At 48.2% G+C, this 27,965-nt stretch overlaps 1 protein-coding gene across 7 annotated transcripts; it reads left to right on the top strand.

The window, feature by feature from the left end:
* The first annotated feature begins 1,373 nt into the window (after nucleotides 1-1,373).
* LOC133343764 (transducin-like enhancer protein 4) lies at nucleotides 1,374-27,965 on the top strand. Of its 7 annotated transcripts, none has more exons than XM_061553574.1 (20): nucleotides 1,374-2,596; nucleotides 5,135-5,232; nucleotides 6,311-6,374; nucleotides 6,766-6,810; nucleotides 9,156-9,218; nucleotides 10,620-10,721; nucleotides 12,871-13,081; nucleotides 13,481-13,500; nucleotides 14,898-15,017; nucleotides 15,156-15,209; nucleotides 15,603-15,764; nucleotides 16,619-16,751; nucleotides 17,428-17,612; nucleotides 22,641-22,720; nucleotides 24,170-24,419; nucleotides 25,881-26,128; nucleotides 26,251-26,398; nucleotides 26,750-26,900; nucleotides 27,027-27,103; nucleotides 27,277-27,965. In XM_061553574.1, exons 1-20 carry the CDS (start codon nucleotides 2,573-2,575, stop codon nucleotides 27,382-27,384), a joined length of 2,343 nt encoding a protein of 780 aa, XP_061409558.1. In that variant the 5' UTR covers nucleotides 1,374-2,572; the 3' UTR covers nucleotides 27,385-27,965. The 7 variants fall into 7 exon arrangements, with proteins under 7 accessions (XP_061409558.1, XP_061409557.1, XP_061409555.1 ...); XM_061553573.1 differs by having other exon boundaries at nucleotides 9,156-9,266; nucleotides 10,620-10,694; XM_061553571.1 differs by having other exon boundaries at nucleotides 9,156-9,266.

The raw sequence follows: 27,965 nt of genomic DNA, 5'->3' as shown, positions 1-27,965 counted from the left end.
AATCGCTTTAAACGATTGTCATTGTAGTACGTATTTAATATGGCGCTGCACTCTGATGTTGTAGGAGAAAACATTTATTAAAAAGTCTCTTTAATTAAGTAGAACGTGTTTTGTCTATATTTATTTAAATTTGGGCATTTCGATGTGATGTCACATTTCTCACCCCCACCCTCGTCACACATCGTCACAAATGTCTGACCCCCTCCCCCCTAGGTGCGTGACGTCATTTATGGACGGCCCTTTAGACGTGTTGGACAACGTGGAAGAGTGGACCAACCAACTTCTAGATGGGGAGGGCCTCTCTAGAGCTCTCGCTCGTGTAGGCCCTTCCGCCAACAGTGGCACGAGTCAGCAGTTGCAGGGCTGCGCCTTTTACCCTGGGCCATGGCACACAAAGAGAACGAGGCGGTGTTCGCGCCACGTGGTTCTCACTCGATGGGGGGGGGGAGGCGGTTTCCGTGACTTGCGAAATGACCACGAATTCCTCTCACTGGCAGGGCACCCTCGGTCTGTTCTCAATGCAAGATATCACGATGCGAAAGCGCTTCAATCCCTAAGTGCCAAATACAGTGCTTGTCCCGGCTAAATAAAGTGTGTACCAATCACTCGTGCTAAATCTAACACCGCCGTGGATTTACGACAACAAGACACTCACTCACGCTTATGTAAATAATGTTTGCGCTCACGCACGCACGCACACAAACACCACTCGGTTGCATTTCTCCGCAAGAGCAGCAGCAGCAGCACCTGCAAAAACCCCCCCAAAACTCTCCCGTTCCGGAAAGACAATCAAACCTAATTAGCGCAAGATCGCAGGAATTATTCCTAATTAGCCACAATTACATTGGTTCGCTAACGCGAGGATGTGGGGGGTAGGGGAAGAGAAGGCTGGTGGTGGGGGGTGGAGGGTGGTGGTGGTGGTGGTGGAGGGGGGCGGGTGTCTGGGTGGGGTTGGGGGGGTGGGTGGTGCCGAGCCCACGTTACTTTGATTGACGTGGCCGAGATACGCCTTAATGGCAATCAGGCGGGGCTTAATGACGTGCTTAGCGTGTGCGCGTCTAATGATTGGAGCGCGCCCACGTGGCCTCTCCCATTGGCCGGGGCCTTGCGGTGCCGTCACGGCCCCACGTGGCGGCCAGGGCAGTGGGGGGGGGGTCCACGCGAGCGCTCCTTTAATTGGCTCGCGTAGTGGGGGGGGGGCAGTGCGGCGCTCCTTTAATTGGCTTGCATACAAAGGAGGAAGAGAGGCGCGACCCCCCCCCCACCACCGCCCCCCAATCTCAGGAACCAGCAGAAAACCAGCCAAGGCCCTCTCGCCACCCTCCCCGCCGCTGTTCGAATGCAAAAAAGAAATGAGCGTTGACGTCACGCGGCTTCGTTTCTCCGGCCGGAGGAGCGAGAGGTTGAATTTTTTTGTGTTCCACCTCCTCCTCCTCCCCCCCTACTCCTCCTCCTCTCTCTTCTCGCTCCGCTGGGTTTTTTTTTGCTTCCTTAGTCGGGCTGGGGCTAATTTCTTTCCACCAAACCCACCACCAAACCCACCTCCCCCCGTCTCGTTTGCCCGCCGTTCAACCGGGGCCCCTTCCTTCTTTGTGCGTTCCCCACACTCCTTTACTCGCTTCTCTCTCTCACTCTCTCGCTCTCGTCTCTCTCTTCTCCTCGTAGCTCTGTTAATAACTAAACATATTATACATTGCTTTGCTTGCCTGCTGGTGGTGGTGGTGGTTCGTGAGTGTGCTGGAGAGACGAGCCGCTTCCAAAACTGTTGTGGGGTGGTGATGTGTGCGGAGTGCTTCTTCTTGTTGTCGTCGGCCTTGCGGATGATCCTGTGACTTGCTGTTGTTGTGTTAATGGTAACTGCATGTCGGCAGTAGTGAGGCTTGTTGTTGTTGTGTATGTGTGTGCGTGTGCTCTCGTTACTTTGTCCAGCAATCAAGCCGTCCTTTGTTGTTGAGAGCGAGAGAGGTGGGGGTGGGGGGTTAAGCACGCGTGTTGGCTCCGCACTCTCTCGCTGCCTCTCGCCTGTGCCGCGTGTCTCCGTGTGCGCTCGGCATACCGAAGTTTCTACCCTTAGAGAGAGAGACAGGAGAGAGAAGAGAGAGACAGGAGAGAAGAGAGAGACAGGAGAGAGAAGAGAGAGGAGAGAGAGGGCTCGATAAAGACACCAGGGGAGTGTTGTTACTACCCACAGGCGTAGCAGCAGCAGCAGCCGCCGTAGCGAGAGGAGAGAGAGAAGCTTGCGTCGGCTCTGATGGGGAGGTTTGCCGGCGACATCATTGGCGAGAGAGGCAGACGAGACTGAGGCTTGGGGGGAGAGGAGGAGGAGGAGGGGAAGAAGAAGAAGAGAAGAGCGAGGAGGAGAGGAGGAGTCGTCGTGGACGCGACCATCGTCGCTCGCTCTGCGCTGATTCTGTGAGCGCCAGGGCCGTGCTGCTGCTGCTGGTGGTTTTTGTTATTTATTTGTTGGTGCTTTGCCGTCGCGAACATCGAAGCCGAATACTGGAGTTATATCATCATCAGCATCATCATCCCCTGCCGAGACGGAGCTGCTGACGATAGGCAGCAGCGCGCCATGTATCCGCAGAGCAGACACGCTGTGAGTACCTAACACCACCACACGCAACAACAACCACCACCACGACAACAACCAACCAAGCAACACACCCCCCCCCCCCCGAGATGCTCCCATCCCCTTGCTCCTCGTCGTGTCGTGAGTGATGTCCTTTAGGGCCCCCCCCCCATCTCTCCTCTCTCTCTCTCACCGCCCCCCCTCCTCCTGCTGCTGATTCTTCTTTGTGGGGCCGTGGTGCTGCTCGCTGTGCCGGTGCCCTTCCGTGCCCCCCCTCCTCCTCCTCCACCTCCTCCACCTCTCCTCCTACGCGAATTTAATCTCTAAAGTATCTTGTAAATATAACACGACGGCGTGTTGTTGTCATCATCATCACCGCCACCACCGGTCGCCGTCGTCATCGTTCCGTGCGCCACGACCGGTCTCGCCGTGTTCACGAACTACAGCCGTGGTGGTGGGGTGGGGGGTTAGTTTAGTCCCGGCTATCCAGCAGAAGATCCGAGAGAGAGTTTATAAGGAGTGCTCTTGTCAATAACATCATCTGCTAATCCAGCAGCAGCAGTGGTTTAACAAGGCAGGAGGCCGCGTGGCTGACGAGAACCAGAGCATTCGCATTAACCAAATGGCTGCTTCGTTAATATTGCTCTTGGCAGCAGCTCCGCTGTTCGCGCACACTGCTCCATCGCGACGATGAGTGGTGTGTGTGTGTGAGTGGTGTATGTGTGTGTGTGTCCTCGTTTTGTTGATGCACCACCACCACTACCACCACCCCCACAGCAGCCGTCGACCTTTCCACGGCAAACAAAATGCCTCGCATACATCCACGACGCCGACTGCCATCGTTGTCGTCGTCGTCGTCCCCTTTGTGCGACCGGCGCGCACGAGCCTTCATCATCTCCCTTCCTTCGTCGTCAACATTCTCGTCTTGTCGCTTCTCATTCCTGCTCGAGGATAGCCACGACAGAGAGTTTGGGGGGGGGACGGGGGGACGGATGGATGGGGGCCCCCCTTTTGTGGTAGATGAAAGCTCGGCAATGGCGTGGTGCGTAAAGATTTTGCGTCTCCTCCGCCTCGACGATGTCTTGCAATGTACGGACAATAGCGTAGCACTAAAACAGCAACAAATACTCACTCACACGACGTATAACAAAGAGAGGACCTCTCCCCACCCCTCACTACGACTACCACGATGCATTGTGATGCCAATTGTTGTTAGCGAACGCCTATTAACGCCGCGGTGTCAAAAAAACAACAACAGCCCCATCCCAGCTGCCTTTGTCTCTCGTTGGAGACGATGTTTACCCGCATGGTGCCCCAAGCAAACAACGCATCTCAGACGGTGGAGTGGACCTCGTTTTTGTTTGTGAAGGCCCGAGCACTGTCTGTCGTCCGGTTCGGATAATTCACGAGGTCACACGATTTCTGTTACTGGGTAGTAAGTGTTATTTTCTAATTGTTTATGCCTCCAAAAGTGCAGAAAATGGCGATTGTTGCCCACAAACTTTGCTTTTGTGACCAGGACTTTACGTGAAGGAATGGCACAAATGCACACACCACGTTTTCTCTTTGAAAATAGGTAAATTAAAAATGTCCCTGTCCTGGTCACAAAGGCAAAGTTTGTGCAGAATAATAGCCATTTTCTGCACTTTTGAGGCATACACAATTAGAAAATAACACTTACTACCCAGGAATAAAATAAAAGAGAAATGAATTGTTACACCGTGATAATCATCATCAGAGTGAACTCTGCACCCACGGTTGTTGGCCATGGCCGGGAATCAAACTTAGGTTGGCCGGGTTTCTTTGGCGGTGTACTGAGTCCTAACCCCCCCCCCTTACCGCCCCATCTCCAACACACACACACACGCGTAAATAAGACAGAGACAAACATAGGAAAAAAAGCACGTATATATATACACACACACACTGTCCTTCAAATTGTTTTCATAAAAAGCTTCCGGCAAGATAAAAAAAAATCTGTGTAATGTATAACCACCACCACCCCCCCCCCCCCCTCTTGCAAAGTCTCTTCTCCGCCACTCTATAGTTAGAGCCTATTACGAGGATGTTGCACATTGGGAAGGCATGTTCCAGATTCCAGTGGTCGCCTCGCACGCAGATGGTTGCGGTTGATAAATGGGCGACAGTGGATTGTCGTGATGGCGCTTTGGATTCTTCGCCCCGGGGTGCGAGATTGAAATGACTGATTATAGTGATTTACGCTCCCTGGGTAGGCTCTGCTGGCGGCCGGCGGGCGGGGTTGGTTCGGCTTGGGTGGGAATGTAATCTGTTTAAAAGGAAAGATTGGGGCTGAAGATGTGTGGTGGAGGAGGAAGAGTGACGGGGGGGGGGGTATGGAGGTGGCTCACGCTGGAGTCTTGTTTGATGATGCACTGGTAAGCCCGTAGTCGTGGTGGTGGTAGTAGTAGTGATGGCCTGTCTGCAACTGGGGCGGGGTGGGGGTGGCAAAATATATATAGGGGAGGAGGGTAGGTGATGGCATTGTGTGTGTGGGGGTGAAAATGCCTGGTGATTCATCAGTTTGTGTTCTTGTCTTTTTCCCAGGCGCCACCCCAAGCCGGGCAGCCCTTCAAATTTGCCATCAATGAGACTTGTGACCGCATCAAGGAAGAGTTTCAGTTTTTACAGGCGCAGTATCACAGGTGGGCAACGTGGCACATGCAACGACGACTACCACCACCACACCCTGTGCACCATCACCAAACCCCGCACACCACCACGATAACGTAGCTGCTTTACGACGTGCATCACAAATAAAAAGAACTCGACACGTCCTTCAAGAAACAAGGCCCTAAAAATAAAAACGCGGAGTACAAAATGTGAGCCCTCGCTGTGAGGAAGGGCCGTTGCCTGAAACGTCACGCTATTACCGGGGTCTCCAGATACACTTAAACAAAATTATCCTTGACGTTTTGGGGCGCATCTTACTTTCCTTAGCGACTTCTAATCCGAGAGAATACTGCATATATATCATTTTTTCCCATTTTAATACAGCGTCATTGATGAATACGTTGCTATATTGTTATGTGTTGCCTGTGGCGCCACTGCCAAGGCAGAATTACGCGATTATTGTTTTAATTCTTAAGATAAACACGAATTGTGTGGGGAACACACGAGTGATTGTTGTCGTGTAAAGAATGCGCCGAGGGTCCTGTGTGTAAGCAGCCCCATTGCCACATTTGGCAGTGGGAATATGTACATACATACAGCGTGGCGTGATTACTCGGGCGCCCGTTAAAATTTGAGCTGCGTTGTTGCACGAGGCCTCATTCGCAATTCTGCGTTTATGAACCTACGCGACCTTTTTTTGCATCAGGCATCCTCATCACTGGTTGTAGGATTCAACCTGACTTTGGTTTTGAGAATAGTGGAAACAGCAGCCCCCTTGTGTGGTGTGGTACGTGTGTTTACACAGTTGGAGTTTATAGCCAAACACAACTTGCCGAGAGAGACGTTCCACTCATAAAAATAATAAAGATCTATCTAACGTTGACTTGGGCAGAGCCCTTAGTGCAGAGCTGAATTGCGTTATTGAAGGAGGTGTGACAAGGTGTGAATAAAATGGAAAATAAATACTGAATGTAAGAATAACCCAGCCGTATATAAACAAGCAAAGCATTTTACTTGTTATTAATAAAGTAATGTTTCTGGTAGAAGGTGCCAAAATGTTTGTCTGATATAAGTGTCCTCTATTTTTTTGTTGTCATCTTGCGTCATCAGTTTGAAGTTGGAATGTGAGAAACTGGCCAGTGAGAAAACAGAGATGCAGCGGCATTATGTCATGGTAAGCCTTCTATTGTGCAGAACGGTACTTGTCGAACGCATTGCTGTACTGAGGAATCTTTTGAGTTGAACTCTAGTGTTCTTAAATGTCAAAAAACATGGCTCCACTTCCATTGTCCCTTAACCTCCCAGCACGCTCCTTCGTTTTCATAATGTGCCTTTTATTATGCGCGAGCTTGTCCTTTGTGACCTCGCTCCATGCTAACCAGACAGAAGTGCTATTTTTGTAAGGCAAGATTTCACAAAGCATCGCCTAAGCCTCACTAATATTGTGTCCTATCTTTGACGTAATCCAATTTGCTTTGGGTGTGTGTTGTGTTATGAATCCTTTCAAAACGCTAACGGCACAATGACTGGATCGTCTAATCAAATTTTCCGTGTTTGTTTTTCAGTATTATGAAATGTCATATGGCCTGAACATCGAAATGCACAAACAAGTGAGTGGCATAATCTGCACAATTTGTGCTTCTTGTCATATTACCTTAAGTGTATTTGTCACCAATGGGAAAAAAAAGCTGCTGTATAGTTTTTGTTTACATTTGTCAACTGTTGGGCCCTTTTGCACCCACCGTATGATTTTGGTTTTGTCTCGTTCTGCAGTATAGTCGGGCTTTAAACGCTGTTGCGTCTATTCCAAGCGATCTGCATTTTCTTATGGCCTGGTGCACTTTTTTCAGCATGTGAATTTTGAGGTTGTTGCAGGAAAGCAAATTTGTCCTTAGCTCTTGTCCTGCTTTCTTTGGCTAAATACTCGTAACTTTGGCAGCTGGCGAACTATTTATACTTAATTTTCCCAAGCAATTTCTTGGTGTGTCAATAACTGACCCGTAGCCCACCCCACAGGGAAATGGGGATGTAATGCAGACGGCTGTGTTCTGTGTGAAGGGATTATATTTTTTCTGACACGTGGAATGGTGGCAGGCCTTCCTTTATTGGATCGGCATCCCCTGAGGCTTCTGCCCTGTGTTTGTGGAAGGGAAAAAAATAGCAATTAGTATAGTGTGACTACCATTAATCTAAACAATGAACATTTTTTAAAAAGACACTTTAAGCGTAGTTGTAAATTTGTAAAACCGCATGTAAAATAATATAAATTGCCTGTATGATGGGAGTTTTATCCACTCCACAATGTTTTGGAAAATATTTACACTTTTAGACTTGAAAGAGTAATAACACTTCAATTCTTTAGGCTCGGGAAGCTGCTTATTAATCTGAGCATGTCTGCAAGCAGCGATCTGCAAGCTGTTTGCCTTGAGACATAATAAGATGGAGTAAAATATGATAAATAAGAGAGATTTGAAAAGGGTGCATCATGCTTCTTGAGTTCTTTTCATTGCGCAGAGTGAAAAGTATAAAGCTGTTAATAGATATGTTTTGCAACTGCCATTGTCGTTTTCAAAATAAAACGCAAAGCACAGGAATATATGAAAATATTGCAAATTAAATGCAGCATTGCCTTGCCTGTGGTTCGGCGTACAGTAGAGGTGTAGCGTCTCCTCCCACCGCAGGCAATTTCAATTAATTGCCGCGATGATATTCACAAAATCGGTTATCTTTTTAAACGTGGCCAACGCAGCTGCCACTCGCGGCTGCAGGGATGTCGCGCTCTGATATATATACGTACGCACGCGAAAATCTCGATACTCGTATCAAGCGATTCGAAATCGACATTGACCGATGCTTCATTATCGTAAATTTAGTTTTAGCGTCCACAATGGCAAAATTTCATTAATTTCGTGCCATTTCCAATTTTCACCATCTCACCTTGCCCGCGTGTCGCGTCAGAGCTGAGTTGCTTGGTGCAACAAGTGATCCTACCAGGCCGTTGGTTATGCCAAAGTCCTCTCTCAAAGAAGGATCTCTGTTGTCAAATTTCAACACCCTAAAATTGTCATTCTTAAATTGATGATGTAGATGTGAAAAACATGGTGTTGATGAGAAGCCCTTGCTGTTCATGTTTTTTTCAACCAAATTTCTGTGGATATATTTAGCCATTTTTTGCGTAACTTACAGTCAACGTTTATTGAAATTAAGCGTGAGCTTTGATCATCTTACAGTGTATTGTTAGTGACAGTAAATGTCGATTAAGCTAAAGTGAAAGGTGCCTTTTACCTGCAAATGAGTAGTCCTATCTTAGTTGAATTTAGTAAACACTCATCAGGTGCTAATATCAACATCCACCTATTTACATGTAAACATTTTTGTTAGATATGTCGTAGAAATTGCATTCGTATGCATATGGCGTGGGTACGTTGAGGCGACATCTCTATTTTTGTGTTAATTGTCGAGCATTGGTGAGCTTCAACTGTAGCCAGCGATGAACAAAGCAAAGGGGCCCGAAGGTACAGAACTCCCTGGCCCTTAAATAATTTAATATCATGGGTAGTTGTTATCTGCGCGCGTGCTCGTATGTCGAACGTGCACATTCCTCGGTGCTGAGTGTTATTGGTTTGCCGCTCAAGCGTAGCAGTGACTTAGTTGGATTAAATGCGGAGAGGTACTGAAGACCGACAGAAGTAGATACTCTCAGACCGCATCGAATTGGCCGTTTCTCCAAAACTTAAAAAAACACAACACCACGTGCGTTATCTCCACACCACCATGTGTTTTACATTTTTTTTTGATCTCAAGAACCCATAGGGGCAAGGTGAATATTGCGTTATCTTCGTTCAAAAAGGGTTGCACGAATTTCTGTTCTGAATGTTTTGTTATTGTTGTGTTTTTTTAAGTTATCTTCTCCGTCTCTCAGAACTAAGAAACTAAACAGTGTATTCTCTTTCAGATGGAGATAGTGAAAAGGCTCAATGCAATCTGTGCCCAGATCATTCCGTTTCTGTCACCGGAGGTGAGTATGGACCAAAATGCCTCCCTGCTGACTGCAAGTTGGTGGGAGGTGGGTAGAGTCAACGCTGTATGCCGTGCTTTTATATCCGTGCTTTTGTGTGTCTGTAGTCTAGATGGGTGGGAGTAAGTGCTTAGACCATCTGCACAGACCCAGCGGGGCTTGTTATTTTGGCATTAGTGGAAGCGCGTTGTTTTAAAGGCAGTCATTATCCTTGGTTGGGGTTTTTGTGTGAGTGCGCACAATAGAAAAGTGGTAGGATGAATATGGAATGGTGATCATTAAACATACTGTTTTGAAAAACCTGTGTAGCACTTGTTGGCCCATCCACATCCTGAAAGTATAGCATGGCGGAGGGTATTTACCTGGAGGGAATTTTAATGTAATAACGTGCGACTCATTGACATTGTTAAACAGACATGTAAAAAGACAGTCATTAGCTGGGCTCCTGGATTTAAATAAAAATCCATTTGTTAAAAGTGCCCAGTAACCTTTAATTCCAATGACCTTTATGCTGTGAATCATTTTGAAATCTGCAAATGAAAATTAAATCTGATAGGAAGTGGAATGAATGAGTTTTGAAAAAAAAAATGTATATTTGCTTTCAGTGGTATATTAAGCAAGGGCTGTGCATGCTAACCCAAATCAATAACGTTTCACATTGCTTTGTCAAAGGCGGTGTAAAGCATTTCCTGTTGGTGAACCAATCTCTCTGTGCAATTCCACACTTTGCAGCCAAAAGTACTGTCCGTGACTCCTGTTTTTATTTAAAATAACACGTAACTTAACCATGGCGGGGTTTTTGATTTTCAAGCTACTGCTTCGGTAAACTTGTACACAAAATAACAGGTTGATTAAAATTATCACCAGTCATTAACTGCCATCGAGGAGAAAGGAAGATATCACCTTTTCAACCGACCGCCCTTCTTTATGGGAAGACTAATGTTTACACAGACGTCTGGCAAGCATGGAAGAATAGTCCAAATTTCCTCCAATGGGGTTGCACCTTTACCTTTGTATGCCGAAGCCTGAGTCTTTGACAGTCTTAGCAGGTGAGGTTTGGTGCTTCAGTGATGGACTCACCGGCGTGCAGCGAGGCATTATCCATCAAACATTTCTGAAATCATCCGTCCCCAGGAGTTAACGTGCGATTTTTCCGACCCGAAGTGTAATGAGTTTTAATTACGTACGTATTGTGGATTTTTCTCGTTATTCAACAAGTTATCACCGTTACTCTTACCGTTCCGGGTGTTAATCCTGCTTCAGGATGCGCGCAACCGAGCTGCTGCAGCCTCTCGCTCTCACGAGTCTCTGGACCCTAGCGGATGCACAGGCAATGCACGGCCGGCGCCGCAGTGAAATGGAGTCCATTTGGTTTCTCGTCTTTTCCTCTGACTGCTGCAGCACCAACAGCAGGTGATCCAGGCTGTAGAGAGAGCTAAGCAGGTGACCATGTCGGAGCTCAACGCTATCATCGGGGTACGTGCCCTTCCCAACCTGCCGCTGGTTTGTCCTCTTCCACTTAACATTTCTTTGATGACTGTGACGCCGTGAACGCTCGCCGTGCCGAATGCTTTGTCCGCCGTGGTGCGGTTTTTTTTTTATTTTGGCCGTCGTTAAAAAATGCAACGCATCACGAGCGGCCTCTAGGGCCGATCCATAAATGGGATTTTGTGTCTCGGTTGTGTGTCGCTTTACGTAAATGCTTATCTTCGTGGAAAATGATATCAAATATTCTTCAATCGGTTTAAACAAGCCTGACGTCTGATGACGGTGAATGTCGAGTATTTGCTGATACTAAACCGAAGCTGCTGAAAAGATGCACTTCCAGAATGCCCTGTGGGGCTGATGGGATTTGTGTTTTTAATGCTTTTAACTTTTTACATTAGCGACACATATTTGAATAAGGCATTATTTTATTTTTACATTATCCACAATGATGCTCAATGATTAGTACCTCCTCATTCTAGAACTGTTGAATAACATTTTACATGGTTTTCTCAGTTTAGCATTTGGCATTAAGTGAAGTATTAGGCAAGAGACCATAACGTGGTTTTTCAGTGAGCTGTTTGCTTGAGTAATACACTATAGTTTTGTATGTACTTTCCATTTAAATAGACAATGTAAAACAAAATCCAATAGCAATATCCTTTTTAAAATCATCTTAATATACTCTCAATTCCTCCAAGAACATTTATTTGATAAAAAATATATATATAAGCTTTCAAGGACCGTGCACTATTATGCGTGGGAATTTTTTTTCACTATCAAAGGTCAAAGTGACACATAAAAAAATATACTTTACGTGAATTCCCCACCTAGAATGTCACGCAAATTAACTTTTAGGTGGGGGCTTCATGTTCAGGCAGAATGTTCGGGTTATGGCTTCAGCAGAATGCATTTTAGGCTGACAGAGAGCATTGTGCAAAACTTAAAAACAAAACAGTGTTCGTAGTATCGGCACAGAGTGTATTCGTCCGATCTTTTAGAGTTGAAGGAACTGTACGTGGTCGTGAATGCATGATTAATATTTATTTACGAGTGCTTTTAAAATTTACTTTAACCCTTAATGTATTATGAACATCATCATGCCGTTGTTTGCCGGTTGTTAATTGTAAAGCGCAGCATTGCTCAAGATGGTTTAATTAATCTTGGTGGGAGACAATTGCGTTTGTGATTGACTGGCAGACTGCGCCACATGGGTCCTTGGGCAAACGTTTATTTTTGTAGCGTTAATAATATATATATTGTTCAATGATGACATGAGGAATGCCAGTGAAATATATGTACTCTATTCTGGGGGGGATTTGCCTCGCCTTGCCGTAATACACGGACTGATAAAATACGCGCGGGCGTACAGGTGTGCCGTGAGGAGCGTGCTTCTATCGCTACCTCCTCACTTCACGTTCGAGCCTCAGGCAATGCAGCTATTAAGAAATAGATGCTATTTATAAGGGAGGCTGGTTAGCTCTACAGTTGGGGACATTTTCTTAGTAATTGCAGGCAAATTGGCCCACGAGGCTCGCAGACAATGGCCCACTGTTGCAAAGAGCGCCGTGGGATCATTTACATCAAAAGGCAAGCCTCAAAGTGATGGCAAGCCAATTTAATGTATATGCCCGACTTTGAAACGCTATACTTAAGTCATTGCGCATCCCCCATCCCTCCTCTTTTTTGCAGATTAATCCCTTGCCTTGCATCAAACTCTTGCAATATTTATTAATTTAGTATTGCTGAGTGCAGCTCCAAAAGCCCACAGCGCCAAGCGGCCAGCTACGGACGGCGCTATTTGATGCATAATAGATCAGAGTTGATGCCTTCCTTGAATTGAGAAATGTGATAAGAATTTGAGAAAATGGACGATGGGAGGTAATTTCAGAGTGGAGCGGTGTGATTGAAGCGTAACGATCGGGGTGTAAAACCCACCGCAGTATGGTGGTTGAGCAGCACAGTATTGGTGATCCAAAATAGTCGGCAGTCCTCCACATGGGTAGCAAAAAGCACTTTGATATTTGCCAGTTGCATAATCACGTTCGCCGGCGTCCGTTGACGCTTCGACGCCAAATCTGTCGCGACGTTTTCAAATATAAAAAATTATCCCGTTGGATGCAGGAACGCGTGTGATTTATCTATATACACATGTATTGTACCTTAGCAACAGCAGCTGCAGGCGCAGCACCTGGCGCACGCGCACGCGCCGCCCGTGCCGCTGCCCCCGCACCCATCTGGGCTGCAGCCGCCCGGCCTCCCGCCGGTGAGCGTGGGCAGCTCGGGCCTCCTGGCCCTGTCGGGGGCCCTGGCGCCACCTCCGCACATCCCCAGCAAGGAGGACAAGAACCACCACCAGGACAACAACAACCACAGAGGTTTGTGTTCACGGAGGCGAGCGGCACTTTGCATGCATTCGACGCTCGTTTCGGTTGAAGTGGCAAGAGTGTGTTTGTTTTGTTCTCGTCGTCGTCATCATCTGCAGCTATCAGCCCACTGATGGGTGAAAAGGCCACCTCCAAAATGTCACCATTTATATTGCTCCATCTCCTCATGGCGAATGTACTCTCGGGATTCGTTACGTTCCTATCTTGGCCGCCGCGCCATCATCATTCTTGACCGTCGAACAATGTCCCTGCCGGCTGAAGCCCCACTTTTCTCTTGTGAGAGGTGGACCAAACACAATGTGCGTTCTGGAGTTTTAACAAATGTGCTTTTTTCCTTTTGTATTTTTTTGGCTCCTGTGATCGTCTCCGGCCGTATTAAATCTTCGGAAGCAGACCGGGACCCAGGCCCAGTAAGCACGCACTTAACATTTAGAAAATGTAATTGTACCATTTTAATAGTAAATGATGGCGGGGTGGGGTGGTGTTACTGTACGTTATGCTGAATAGGCTAAGCAAAGGAGCGATGCGCCGTTTTAATGTTTAAATGCAATTTTGCAAATAATCATAATGGAGCTACACAGACTTGCTCTTGTTGCAATTAGTTTACAGTGCAGTTTCAAATTGCATCAATTTGTCCACTGGCTGTAGCATAAGATGCAGTAAAACATGCTGAGGGTTTAATGTTTTTCCCAGCAGTGGCTAATTGTTGACCAAAAAAATGTGTTGGCTCAAAATTGTTCTCTGCTGCACTAAATATAGAGGACTCTTAATTTTAATTGTGCCCAGGGAGTGCCACCAAGCGACATTTCCTCATTTCAAGTGGTTCGCCAACAGAGAAAAACACCACGACTTTACATTATTAGAGCGAGCTGGAAATACTTATAAAAAACGCATGCCGCCTTCGCTTATTAAAGAGTAAATAATTTCACTTGTTGGTGCAGTCCCTTGTTTGCAATGTGCTTGCATATGTATTGCTTTTTTAAAAAAGTTTGTGGGTTTTTTGAACGGGTGCAAATCGATTTGGCACTCGGGAAGCGAATTGTCGTAGTTCAAGTGGAAGAAAGTTGTTTGAGTGTTCCATGGTCCACACAATTGTGCTCTCCCAAGGTCGTGTGTTTTTAACCGAGCTGTAACTCTAGTAATAGGCTCTTAATGCAGGTATATCCCTGTACTTGTGGCCATTGAATGCTTTTATTATACTTGTTGCTCAACAACATATTTCAAAGCCACAACTATTTTTCTTACATGCAGGTGGTCAGGTAAGCTAAAATATCAGGTTGCCAAGCTGGCAATGCTGAGGTCCAGTGTTCGAATCCAGGTAGCCTACTGTGATTAAACCAGTTTCTCAAATGGAGTGACTTGATGGCGTAAAAATGACGGCACAAAAAACAACCGCAAATACATTTTGGTTCTGCACTTAATATGGCTAAATTCCACGTATAAGAATGGGAAATGTCAGTGTGACTCCCGTGATGATTAATGTTCAATGTGGCAGGGCAGGTGGGAAAGTTCTGCGCCCTTCCCGAGTCGACCAGAGGTCACTTGATGGGATTTCACAGGTAGCCCTGTGGTGTCTGCTTTTGTGGGCCATTTCTAGCGTGTAGGGTTGCGCTGCTCTGCGAGCGGTCCGAATGGATGCTTTGTCTCATGACTGACATCGGTAGCACAGTCGGTATACAATTGGGGGAAGAATGCAAAGTAATGAATATGCTAGTTGATGTGATTTAGTGGCATAAAATAGAATGTTTAAACTTCGGGGCCAGTAGTGATGGCTAAACTTGAGTTGTGTCTTGTGTTATAATTCCAGAGTAAGTCCGTGTCACCAGCTGGCAGCTTGAGAGGCAATGACAAATTCAGAAATTCGTCCGACTTTGCAAATGAGAACAAGAAGAGGAAGATGGATGTGAAGGAGTCTATGAATCACTACGTACGTACATGGAACATGTGGTTAATGTGCATCACTGACATCGGCTTTTTAAATGCTTTGACATACGGAAAGCCCACATTTTTTACTATTAGGGCAAAAAACGCATCTTTAACGCGTGCGATGTTTTGGCATTTGCAGGACAGCGACGCTGACAAGAGTGATGACAACCTAGTCGTGGATGTCTCAAATGAGGTTCGTAATGAGCGGTTCGTAAAAAAAAAAACGGCACTCAGAATTACGTCCGGTGGATTATTAGCATAAACACAGGGCAGCGTGGTCCGTGGCTCGCATGCATAAAATATGGGCAACTGACACCCGCGCGCGATAAATCAGGCCGTTTTAGAGGCGGCGAGGCACGGGGTCATCGCGGGAGCCACGCAGGGTTTACGGCGTGCCTGTTGTGTTTGACGTTAACTACTGCGGAGACTTCGCCTCCAGCAAAGGAAGCGTGCGGGGCGGCCTCGCCGTGGCTTGTTGGGTTGGTGCGTGTCACCCGCCGTTCATGGTTAGCGTCGTTTCTCCCTCCTGCCTCACGCCTCTTCCCCCCCCCCTCCTTTTTTTTTTACCCCTCCACCTTGGGGGCAGGACCCCACGTCCCCCCGGGGCAGCCCGGGCCACCTGCCCCGAGAGAACGGGCTCGATCGGTCACACGGTCACGGGCCCCGGAAGGAGGCGCCCCCGCAGAGTCCAGCGTCGGTGGCGTCGTCCAGCAGCACTCCGTCCTCGCGCTCCAAGGACCACGCGCAGGTGTGAGGGTTTGGCGGTGGAGGCAGCGGCAGCTGTGGTGGTGGTGTGGCGGCTGTTGACTTGGCAGTCCCGCTCGCCCGCGCCGCAAGGGGATTATTTATCTGGCCCCGCCAGTCGTGCTGCTGGGCTGCGACCTCGCAGTCCTTTCATGTGCTTGGGAGCCATCGTTCCCTGGTGGCCATTATCGCGCTTGCATGGAAATAGCCGGCCTAGGTGCGTAAGGGGTGGGGGTGCGCGAGGTCTGCCCCCCCCCCCACCTCAGTGCAGGTGCTTGTTGCTTCGGTTGCTTTTTTCGTTTCGTTGTAGGTCACCGGTTTTAATGTAGCTTTGTTGTTTTGTCATAGCATTAGAAGTAATAACGCTGCTCTTTTTGTTGCCCAAGGGGGGTGAAAAAAAGCTGGATTGGACTATTCTGCTAATGAGTTTTTGGGGTTCTTGTTGGGGGAAAAAAGTGGAATATGAAGAGGGAGTGCCCTCCCCCTCTCCCGCGCACTGGGATAGCGCTCGTACCTCCACACGTAGATCAAGAATTTGTCGCTCTACTGCCATCTCTTATCCAGCTTGTAAATGCCCCAATCGTGTTGACCTTCTTTGTGTGCAAGTACGCCGCTTTGTTTATTTCAACACACTACTGCCCACATTGAAGCGTTTCATGCTAGATCTAGTTGCTTCTTGGATCATTTTGTTTACGTGCCCGAGGTTGCCGCACACTTCTCTGTATGTAGCTGGAGGTTAAAGAGCCGCTTGTCCTTTTTAATTGAACTCTGCAACAAGCTCGGCCTTGGCCGTTTCGTTACAGATCGATGGGAACTGCGTTAACATGCGCCTCGGTTCTTTTGTTGTTGTTGCTGCAGAACGAGAAACCTCACACCCCAATGTCCGCCTCAAGTACCCCAGCCTCCTCAAATGACCTCCCTGTGCCTGGCACAAGCGGCTCGGCCAGCCTTAGGCCCATCCCAGGAAAGCCTCACAGCATGGACCCTCTGGGTAAGGCGCACTTAAAGATGATATGCCTTTTAAGAGGGGAGTGCGCGTTTGGTGTTTCAAGTCGGCGATGGCGTTCTGGCCAGGACTAAGTAATGCGATACAAGAGCAATAAATGCACCGTGACCCTGCGGCGGTCGTACATTTAGCCATTTGCAACAAGTGATGTTCTTTCATGCTTCTGAAACATGAGCCAGGGGAAGCCTGTTGAGATCCAGCGGCTCCACCTCACACCCCGGATAGCATTTGTTATTTTTATAATATAGAAATAATGTTTAAGGTACGCTTGGGTTTGATTATCTAAGAAAAAATCTGTTTCACTTTTTTTCATTTTCAGCCATCCTTTTAAACACAACCAAAAAACCCACTGCCTTGAAGTTAACCTAAGTGACAGATGTCATCGCTGCTTGGCTTGCTAACCCCAGCGTGACATCACGGCTAGTGCCTAGGGCTGCACGGGTGTTCGCGAGCAGCTCCCTTGTGGAAAGGGGGCCAAGAGGCCCAAGAGAAGTAGGCTACATGGCCCGGTTAATGCCGGCTTGGGCCGGGTAAGGCTGCCATTGGAATCTGGGCCGAGCCCAACCTTCCTGGTTACGTGCGCCATGCCAGCCCACTAGTTAGGCGGTCGCGACACCGTGGATTAGCGCTAAATAATTCTGACGTGGGGATGTTGTTGCAGGGGCCGGCTTCAGGATGCCTTTGGCTGCGGCCGGCGGGCCGTTTGGCAACCCCTTTGGGATGATTCCACACCCCGGGCTGAACGGAGAGCTGGCCAGCCCCGGGGCGTACGCCAGCCTGCACGGCATGTCCCCGCAGATGAGCGCCATGGCGGCCGCGGCCGCCGCCTACGGACGCTCGCCCATGGTGGGTGCCCGACACGCTCTGCGTTGGTCGACTACGCGGTCACATGACGGGCATCGCTCGCCCACTGGGTGTAACATCACACTCGTACGTTTGTCTCGCTTCATATTGGCTGAATGCACGGTCACATGGCTGGCCTACGCTCGCCCATGGAGGGTGCCCGACACGCTCTGCATTGGTCGACCGCGTGGTCACATGACAGGCGTCGCTCGCCCACGGTGGGTGTAACGTGTGGCGCTCGTCATACCTTGCTCTGCTTTGGGTCGACTCGGTGGTCACGTGACCGGTGGTCCCGCCCGCAGCCAGTTGACGCGGAGCCGGTGGGTTCAGTTCCCACAAGTAGCCTGACCACGTGTATTTTTTTTTGTGTGGGCTGGTGTAAAGTGGGAGTGGGGGATGCTGCCGTGGTGTACCGGTGGGGCACACTGCACGTGCAATCCAGTGGTCGTCGGTTCCATTCGATCTCCCAGCGCGTGTGGCGAGTGACAAATTGGACCAAGTTTCTTAAATTCCACTGCGCTGCTCACCCCATACCCCGGTCTCGGTCCAACTTAGAAGTATGATAAATAGGTTCACCACAGTCGATTGCTGGGTCGTGTGTGGAGAGCTACATCGGTGCTCTCACCGTTTCAAAGATGTCTGGCGAATGTGGGAGAGTTGGCCACACAGTACCCTTCTGGAGGGGGGCCTCTATAAGAGCTACCTGGAAGGGGGGGGGGGAGGCTGTTCTGCCAGCAGTGGCATGAGCAAGCACTTGTGGGGGTTACACTTTCACCCTTTTTTAGTGTAAAATGGATCTACAAAAATATTACTTTTACCCCCTGTTGTTGTAGTAGTGTTTCATTTTGATTGTTGTTCTTCTTGGAACCGAAAAACTTGTACACATAGATGAGTGTGACTGTCTAAGCGACTGCTGTTATCTCTGATGATATTTCAGATTGGTTGCAAATATATTAAAGTCTGTCTTAAAAAAACAATGCCTTTACCAAAGTTCTGAAATGTGGATGCCAATAATTGCAGCCCCAAAGGTTTATTGATTTAACTAGCTGTACTACCCGGCTTCGCCCGGGACTTGTATCTACCACGGCCGGCCGCCTTTGTCTCCCCAGTGGCGATGTTAATACGCTACAGTAGTTAAGTTACTCGTTTGAGGCAGAGTCGACCTAGGGGAGGTTCAAATAATCGTCACCGGTGGTGGCCGTGAGCGGGAATCGAACTGGGTTTGCCGGGTTGGTAGCGCAGCGTAGCGTTAAGCACTACACCCACCGCTCCTCACACACCACACACGCACAGACACACACACAGACACACACACAGACACACGCAGACACACACAGACAGAAACACACACACAGACAGCACGCTAACCACTACACTACCGCTCCCCACACACCACACAGACACACACACAGACACACACACAGACACACACACAGACACACACACAGACACACACACACAGACACACACACACAGGCAGCACGCTAAGCACTACACTACCGTTCCCCCTACACAACACACGCGCGCGCGTCCATAGGTACACATACACGCGCTTGCTGCAGACACACACGACTTTCAGGGTGCATACGGCAGTAAACGACTGAAATAATAAAGCGGCAATGCTGTGTAAGGAACGCCTTAGACCCGCATTATACATTTGTGTAATGCGAGCGTAAACACACAAACACACACAAACACATACACAATACACACACACATACATGCAAACACACATACATACACACACATACAAACACAGAAACACATACACACACATACATAGACACACACATACATACACACAAACACATCCACAGACGTACATACACACATACATACAGGCACGCAGACATACACATAAACACATACAAAAAAACCCACATACATACACACACACATACATACACACACATACAAACACAGAAACACATACACACACATACATAGACACACACATACATACACACGAACACATCCACAGACGTACATACACACATACATACAGGCACGCAGACATACACATAAACACATACACAAAAACCCACATACATACACACACACATACATACACACAAACACATGCACACACATACATACACACATGCATACAGACACACAGACATACACATAAACACATACACACATACACATGACCCGGCTTCGCCCGGGACTTGGATCCACCACGGCGGCAAAACCGATATACATACACACACAGACATACACACAAACACATACACACACATACATACACACATGCATACAGACACACAGACATACACATAAACACATACACATGACCCGGCTTCGCCCGGGACTTGGATCCACCACGGCGGCAAAACCGACATACATACACACACAGACATACACACAAACACATACACACACATACAAACACACATGCATACAGACACACAGACATACACATAAACACATACACATGACCCGGCTTCGCCCGGGACTTGGATCTACCACGCCCAGCCGCCTTTGTCTCCCAAGTGCCGATGTTAATACGCCACACCAGTTACTCGTTTGAGGCTGAGTGGACCTAGGGGAGGTTCAAATAATCATCACCGGTGGTGGCCGTGAGCGGGAATGGAACTGGGTTCGCCGGGTTGGTAGCGCAGCGTAGCGTTAAGCACTACACCCACCGCTCCTCACACACCACACACGCACAGACACACACACAGACACACGCAGACACACACAGACAGACACAGACAGACACACACACACACAGACACAGACAGCACGCTAAGCACTACACTACCGTTCCCCCTACACAACACACGCGCGCGCGTCCATAGGTACACATACACGCGCTTGCTGCAGACACACACGACTTTCAGGGTGCGTAAGGCAGTAAACGACTGAAATAATAAAGCGGCAATGCTGTGCGAGGAACGCCTTAGACCAGCAACACATTTGTGTAATGCGAGCGTAAACACACAAACACATACAAACACATACACACACATACATACACACACATACACACAAACACATACACACAGACATACACATACACACAAACACACACATACATGCACACAAACACATACACAATACACACACACATACATGCAGACACAGACAGACACATAACACACATACATACACACACATACACACACATACATAGACACACACATACATAGACACACACATACATACACACAAACACATGCACACACGTACATACACACATACATAGAGACACGCAGACATACACATAAAGACATAAAAAAACCCACATACATACACACACACATACACACAAACACATACATACACATACATACACACATACATAGAGACACACAGACATACACATAAACACAAACACACATACACATGACCCGGCTTCGCCCGGGACTTGGATCCACGATGCCCCGCCGCCTTTGTCTCCCCAGTGACGATGTTCACACACGACAGCAGTTACGCTTTTGAGGCTGAGTGGACCTAGGGGAGGGCCAGGTCCGTTTCAAATAATCGTCAGCGGTGGTGGGCGTGAGTTGGAATCGAACTGGGGTCGCTCAAGCAGCTTAATGACTGTTTGTACAAAGAACATATAAAGAATCGATTATAATAACCAGGCAAGAGTCCACATTATAGACTGCCAGTACACGCACTCAGCTTCATAAGCAGGCTAGAGTGTACATGATAGAGTGGCAGTACGCTCACCGAGCTTAATAAGCGGGCTACAGTGTACATGATAGACTGGCAGTACGCTCACCCAGCTTAATGAGTATTTGTACAGTGAACATTAAAGTAATCGATTGTTGGCGCGTTGGGTTTAAAAGTAATATTAATAGCACACATTGTGGTGGGGGTGTAGTGAAGAGTAGGAAAAACTTTGATGAATTTACCTCAGAGTGGCGTGGTGGGTGTCGAGGCCTAGTAGCGTGCAAAGCCTGCGGCCTCGCCTAAAATTGTCGGCTTGGAAGAGGCAGGGTACGGGTGGCGTTCCTTCCCCCCCCCTAGCGCTCCAACAATACTGTGTAATGGCTATTATTTAATTAAATACGGAGCTTATGAAAGTGGCGAAGGCGTGGCTAGCCGTTGGCAGGGGCAACCGCCGTCCAATGAAACTGCAGCCCTTGGCGAAGGCGTGGCTAGCCGTTGCCAGGTCCAATGAAAGCGGCGAAGGCGTGGCTAGCCGTTGCCAGGGGCAACCGCCGTCCAATGAAAGTGCGTATGGGCCAAAGTCCACACACACAGACACAGACATGAACGATTTCATATATATAGATGCCAAAGCACAGGGTCAGAATGCTTTTCTAAATTGTGTTGCATAATGTACAATTATTTGCAGCTCTTATTTATCCACTTTTGGATGAAGACCTCCCCACGCTGTGTCGGTCATTGGTTTTGTTTGATTATATTTGACGATACTGGACAGTGGGGATTGATGATGTGGGGAGGCAGGATACAGGATCAGTTCAGATATCACCACCAATGTCATCCGTGGCCAGAAATCCAACTCGGATCCCAGGGTTCGTAGGGAAGTGCTTGCTAACCACTGTGGCACTAATCCCCCAAAATCTCATGTTAAACACTATAGCAATGTATAATGCCCACCAAGTCATTTGCCTCCCATAATGGAGTGCAACACTAATGCTTATTAGAAAGTGGACGAAGCCCGGTACAGGTTGGTCATTAAAATATAAACTTTAAAATACAATTAAAAAAATATTTCACTGCCATATTATCCATGTGTGGTGCTGTTAATATATGAGTTTATCTTTGATTACCGAGGAATATGTGACCTCCCACCTGGTCAAATAATAAACTGCTTGCTGCATGTTTTAATTGAATGAGTCACTCCCAATGTTTTTTGCAAAAAATACATTCCAGAAACCAAATTTGAACGTCAACACGGGTTTTTGTAATATGTTCAATTTTTTCAGAATTGGCTGTTCAGACAGGGGTTTTGCATACCTCCTGTCACTTGCACTCTAATACGATTTAAATTCGTATGCATCAAGAGCCTTAATAGCGCGTGATTAACGTTTCCTTTTCGTGCGCTCACAGGTTGGCTTTGATCCACATTCGCACATGCGCGTGCCCGGCGTTCCCCCGTCTCTGCCCAACAGTATTTCTGGTGGAAAGCCGTAAGTACTGCACATCAATAACACTTACATGTCAATGCATTGGTGACGGTGATGCATGACGACTGCATAGAAGTCGGATGAAATCCGCCCCCCCTGCCTGTAGATGATCCATGCTGTCACTGCCAGATTCCTCTCCTGCATGCGTTAATGAATCCACATCATCCCCCCCCCCCCCCCTCTTATCCCTCCTGCCTTCTGGACCAGTCTCGGTAGCGAGATGTGAACTCCCTCGCCTGGTATACAGGAGGTCGTGGGTTCGATCCCGACTCCTGATGCCTGTATATTTGGAGTTTGCGTGTCTCTCCGTGGTCGCGTGAATTTTTCTCCAGGTCCTCCATTTTCTCCCTCTACATTTAGGACATGCGTTTAGAATATTTGGCTGCTATAAATTTCCACATGAAAAGGCACTTCTTTTGAGCTTTCATTTGTGGCCAGGTTATTTCTTAAAAAGAGCTATATAGCTCAGTGGGCTTTACCTGGTAAAATAAAAATTGTTTATAGTTAGTTTATAGTTCAAGAATCCCGCTCGCCTCTTTCAAGGTCCTCCCGACACTTACCCCTGTCGACCTTTGCTCTCTCAGCTCGCTGTAGTGCCCGTCGCGTGCGCTCTGCTCCCGACAAAACAAGCCTTTCCGGCCAAAACCTCCCTAGACAACCTTTTTATTTTAGTGGGAAGTCACTCTTCTTATTCTGCCCCTACTATCAAACCCCTCCCTACCCCCCTGGCAATCCAGGGGGGGGTGTATGGGGATCTGGTGGTGTTGCGTTCAATTTTATTAAGTCCTATTTCACGGGTGTGATCGATCTCGGCCAGGTGTCGACAACCAACAAAACAAGAAGTTTAAGTTTTTTTCGAATTCTGTAAAAAAAAAACGTTTCAAGAGCCCGCAATGCAATGTGAATACGAGATGGTGGTCTGTTAAAAAAGAAAACGTCACGAAGCGGTCCCTTTTTAAGAGCTACATGCGGCTCCGGAGCCACAGTTTGCCGACACCTGATCTAGGCTGACGGAAATAGTATGGGTTTGGTCTCTAGGAAAAGTGGAAATCCGACTCTTCGTGCCTCTGCACCTCCGGTTCTGCACCCCCAGAAGATTACGCGTGCTCAGGGCTCCCGCACAGAGACGTGTAAAAAATTAAAAAAAGCGCTTTGTATCTCTTCGGATTTCTCCAGTCTAATTAAAGATTCTGATCCATGCGACGGACTCTCTGCGCCTAAGTCCAGGCTCAAGGCCTTCCTTCCTCTTCTCCTCTGCCGATGACTGACTTGGCTGTCTTCTCTTCAAACAAAAATAAATATATAGTGAGATATGCATGCCACTGTGATACATTACTGTTTCTGTGCAGGCTCTTGAAGCGCGGTTGCAATTGCAAATATTCCACGATAAATCCCAATGGAGCCGTGTTGAGAGTGCTTTGCGCGCTACATCTTTGCGTTTTGGTGCCACAGGGCGTACTCGTTCCACGTGAGCGCGGACGGGCAGATGCAGCCCGTGCCGTTCCCTCCGGACGCCCTGATGGGCCCAGGGATCCCGCGTCACGCGCGGCAGATCAGCACGCTGCCGCACGGCGAGGTGGTGTGCGCCGTCACCATCAGCAACCCCACGCGCCACGTCTACACGGGGGGCAAGGGCTGCGTCAAGATCTGGGACATCGGGCAGCCGGGAACCAAGACGCCCGTTTCCCAGCTCGACTGCCTCGTAAGCTGACGTTTGCAACACGCAATAATAACAAATAAATGCGTGCCTTTGTGGAGCATGTACGTATGTATGTAAGTGTGTTGAACTTCTTTCACCGCCGCATGTAGCCAACCATGCTAATCGGAGGTGCGGGGGTTGTAATGTTTCTCATGGCACGACTAATACCATCACATGGAAATCATTGTGCGTTGAACTCGGACTCTTTCCCCCCCCCCCCCCCCCCATATTTTAAGAAAAGGGTCCTTGCTGCTTAACATGTGGCAGTTCACCAGCGTTGCTTCTCAAGGAAGTCTGACTGCTGATGATGAGACGCTGTGTGGCGAAACCAGCGTTTGCTTGCATTGAAGCAATGTTTCTGAAATTGTGCACTCCCCAGAATGCATTGTGATTGTGGGGTAGTGTAAAATAACGCTTGTATATTTTTCACGCGGAGGAGTAACGTATGAAGGAGATGCATTGTCTGCTTGTTTATTTTGTAGTATACAATTCGACTGCCTTGTCGTGACATCAGGGATGCTCCTGAGTTGCCCATGGTTACCGCGCTGGTTTTTAGTTTATTTCAGTCAAAGTAATTGCCTGCTTGCATAAGAATAAGAATTCAGACGGTGCTCATCTTTTTTTTTGTGGCCCTGAGCCATTGGTGGGAAATTCCACATTCTTATGGCGTGGACAAGTTTATCTATAGAATAACCGCACTTGACTTCCCTCACAAGGTGGTACACGTCTCGTGTACACGCACTTTGTTTTGGTATACACAACGCTGAAGCAGAGTTGCACAATGTGTGCGATTTTACAATGTTACCAAATTCAAATTAATACTACTCTAACACATTTATAAATGACATTGATTTTTTTACGCAAGTGTCTCACTACAGGATCGAGCACAATTGATTGGCACGGTTGGCTACGTACGGTGCAATAAGAAGTTCAACATGCATGCATACATTCAAACAGGAAGAAAATTACAATGGTCTCATGAACTGCACAGATGCTGCTCTGATCTAACTGTTCCCACGCCAGACTTGCAATCCACGGATCGCCGGTTCGATTCTACCTACCGCAGTTGAAACCTGCCAGTGCAGGTTATTTCCCCCGCCTCTGTCCAGCGAGCAGTTATATCAACGGGGTGCACCACAGTTTACTCAATTGGCAGGTCGCCGTGTGTGATGGAGTGAAGTGTGGATACTCTCCCACCTCTTCCGAGATGGTTGGTCCAACGTGTTCCCTCGAGTGGAGGGGTCTTCCCGCCAACAGTGCCTTGAGCAAGCAATTTCAGGGCTGAACCTTTAACTTTTTTTTATTGTGCTATCATGGGACTGACGGATGGGATCACGTGGGGGAGGCCTTTATCCGGCAGTGAACAGACAATGGAAGTTGATTATGACGATGTTTGAAGTGTGTACTCTCATCCAGTTTTTAAAGAGTTTTAAGTAAAATTTTGTTATCGTTCTTGTTGTTGAGAACCGGGACAATTACATCCGGTCGTGCAAGCTGCTGCCGGACGGGCGCACGCTGATCGTGGGCGGCGAGGCGAGCACCATCTCCATCTGGGACCTCGCGGCTCCGACCCCACGCATCAAGGCGGAGCTCACGTCGTCGGCGCCCGCGTGCTACGCGCTCGCCATCAGTCCCGACTCCAAGGTGTGCTTCTCCTGCTGCAGCGACGGCAACATCGCCGTGTGGGACCTGCACAACCAGACGCTCGTCAGGTCCGTCGCCAGCCAAAGACACCAGCAGACACCAGCAGACACGAACTGTCGCATGTCACGCCGCACGCCAGGGCCTCCAGCTTGATAAACTGTGCGTGCCCCGGGTTCAACTCGTCCCACAGGCAGTTCCAGGGACACACGGATGGCGCGAGCTGCATCGACATTTCCCACGATGGCACGAAGCTGTGGACGGGAGGCCTGGACAACACCGTGAGGTCGTGGGACCTGCGGGAGGGCAGGCAGCTGCAGCAGCACGACTTCACCTCGCAGGTGTGCTGCCTGCACCCTCTTTCTTCTTGCCCTGTCCTGCTTCAGAGTTTAATATATATATTTTATCTAAGCCCCAACCCCCATCATCTCCCCACCTTATTCCCTGACGAAGCCCAATCTGTTGTCTAATTTGCACAACAGTTGGATTCTGTGTCATTTGGAAAACAACGGTTGGCCACAAATCAATGGACCGTGCCTATGCTAACTTCCACTCACCTATTGACAAACATTACTCCTGGTTGAAAAGCCACACCCAGTGCCCACAGCTCTTAACGCCGGCCACGAAGCCGGGCCAAGAAGGCAGGCCGATGACGCGCGGTGTGAATGAATGTCTCTCCTCGCCCTCGCTAGATCTTCTCGCTGGGCTACTGCCCGACGGGGGAGTGGCTGGCCGTGGGCATGGAGAGCAGTAACGTGGAGGTGCTGCACCACAGCAAACCCGACAAGTACCAGCTGCACCTGCACGAGAGCTGCGTCCTCTCGCTCAAGTTCGCCCACTGCGGTGAGCGAGAAATGGGGTTTCGATTTTGTGGTCGCTGTGATTTATTACGTGTCGCGCGTCACGAAAACGACGACCGTGATGAAAGACCCACGTTGTTAATGGTTGTTCGTGCGTGTCACTTTACAGGTAAATGGTTTGTGAGCACCGGTAAAGATTACCTGCTGAATGCCTGGAGAACACCCTACGGGGCAAGCATATTCCAGGTAGGTGTCGCAGAGTTTTTTTGCAAAGTTTGCAGGAATGGCGTTTCAGTTAAAACTCGTTCCTGTTGGTGGTTGTGTTTTTTTTTGTGCACAAAAAATGATTGCGTCGACAAAATGATGTTAACGCGAGAGGCTGCAAGTGCTTTACAAACGTCTTGATTTTCATTTTGCAGTCCAAGGAGACTTCGTCCGTTCTGAGCTGTGACATCTCGGTGGATGACAAGTACATAGTCACTGGTTCCGGGGACAAGAAGGCTACCCTGTACGAAGTCATTTATTGAATCGCGCGTGTACATGCCGACGTTTTTTAAAAACGCGGAGTGTGTGTGTGAGCGCGCGCGCGTATGCACGTGCGTATACAAATTGCCTTTGTGAAATCTGAGCCTCTAAATCAACAACGGTGCACATATCTCAGCGGAGGGCGGTGGTGGGCGCGGGCAGGAACTGCTGTTAGGTGAATTCATTTAAGAAATTACACAAGCTGATGGACACGTTTTGAGCTGAAATGAAAGGGATGATGCCGCGCGGGTGTTTTTATAGCGAAAAATCACTCGGGTGGTCGACTGCAGTGGTCAAGCAAGCCCCCCTGCCGAAAGAGCAGTAAAACGTCTCTCGTTTTTATATAACTGTCAAACTATGCTCTCTTACTTATGATGTTGCACTGAACAGTCTCTAAATGTTACCGACTTTCTCGTGAATTGGTAAACCTGTCTTGTTGGTGGGGGGGGAGGGGAACAAAAGCAGCCGTCGGGCGCCCGTAGGTTGACTAACCTGTAAAATCAAGCGTTGTGTGTCGTGTCGTATTTTATGGATTGCTTTTGTGTATAAAATGTAAATATTGAATAAATCTTGATCTTCACGA

This window comes from Lethenteron reissneri, chromosome 18 (genome assembly GCF_015708825.2).
Source record: "Lethenteron reissneri isolate LAM-NWPU_2019-01 chromosome 18, ASM1570882v1, whole genome shotgun sequence".
Lineage (NCBI taxonomy): Eukaryota > Metazoa > Chordata > Hyperoartia > Petromyzontiformes > Petromyzontidae > Lethenteron > Lethenteron reissneri.
This window is presented reverse-complemented; position numbering and strand designations above follow the sequence as displayed.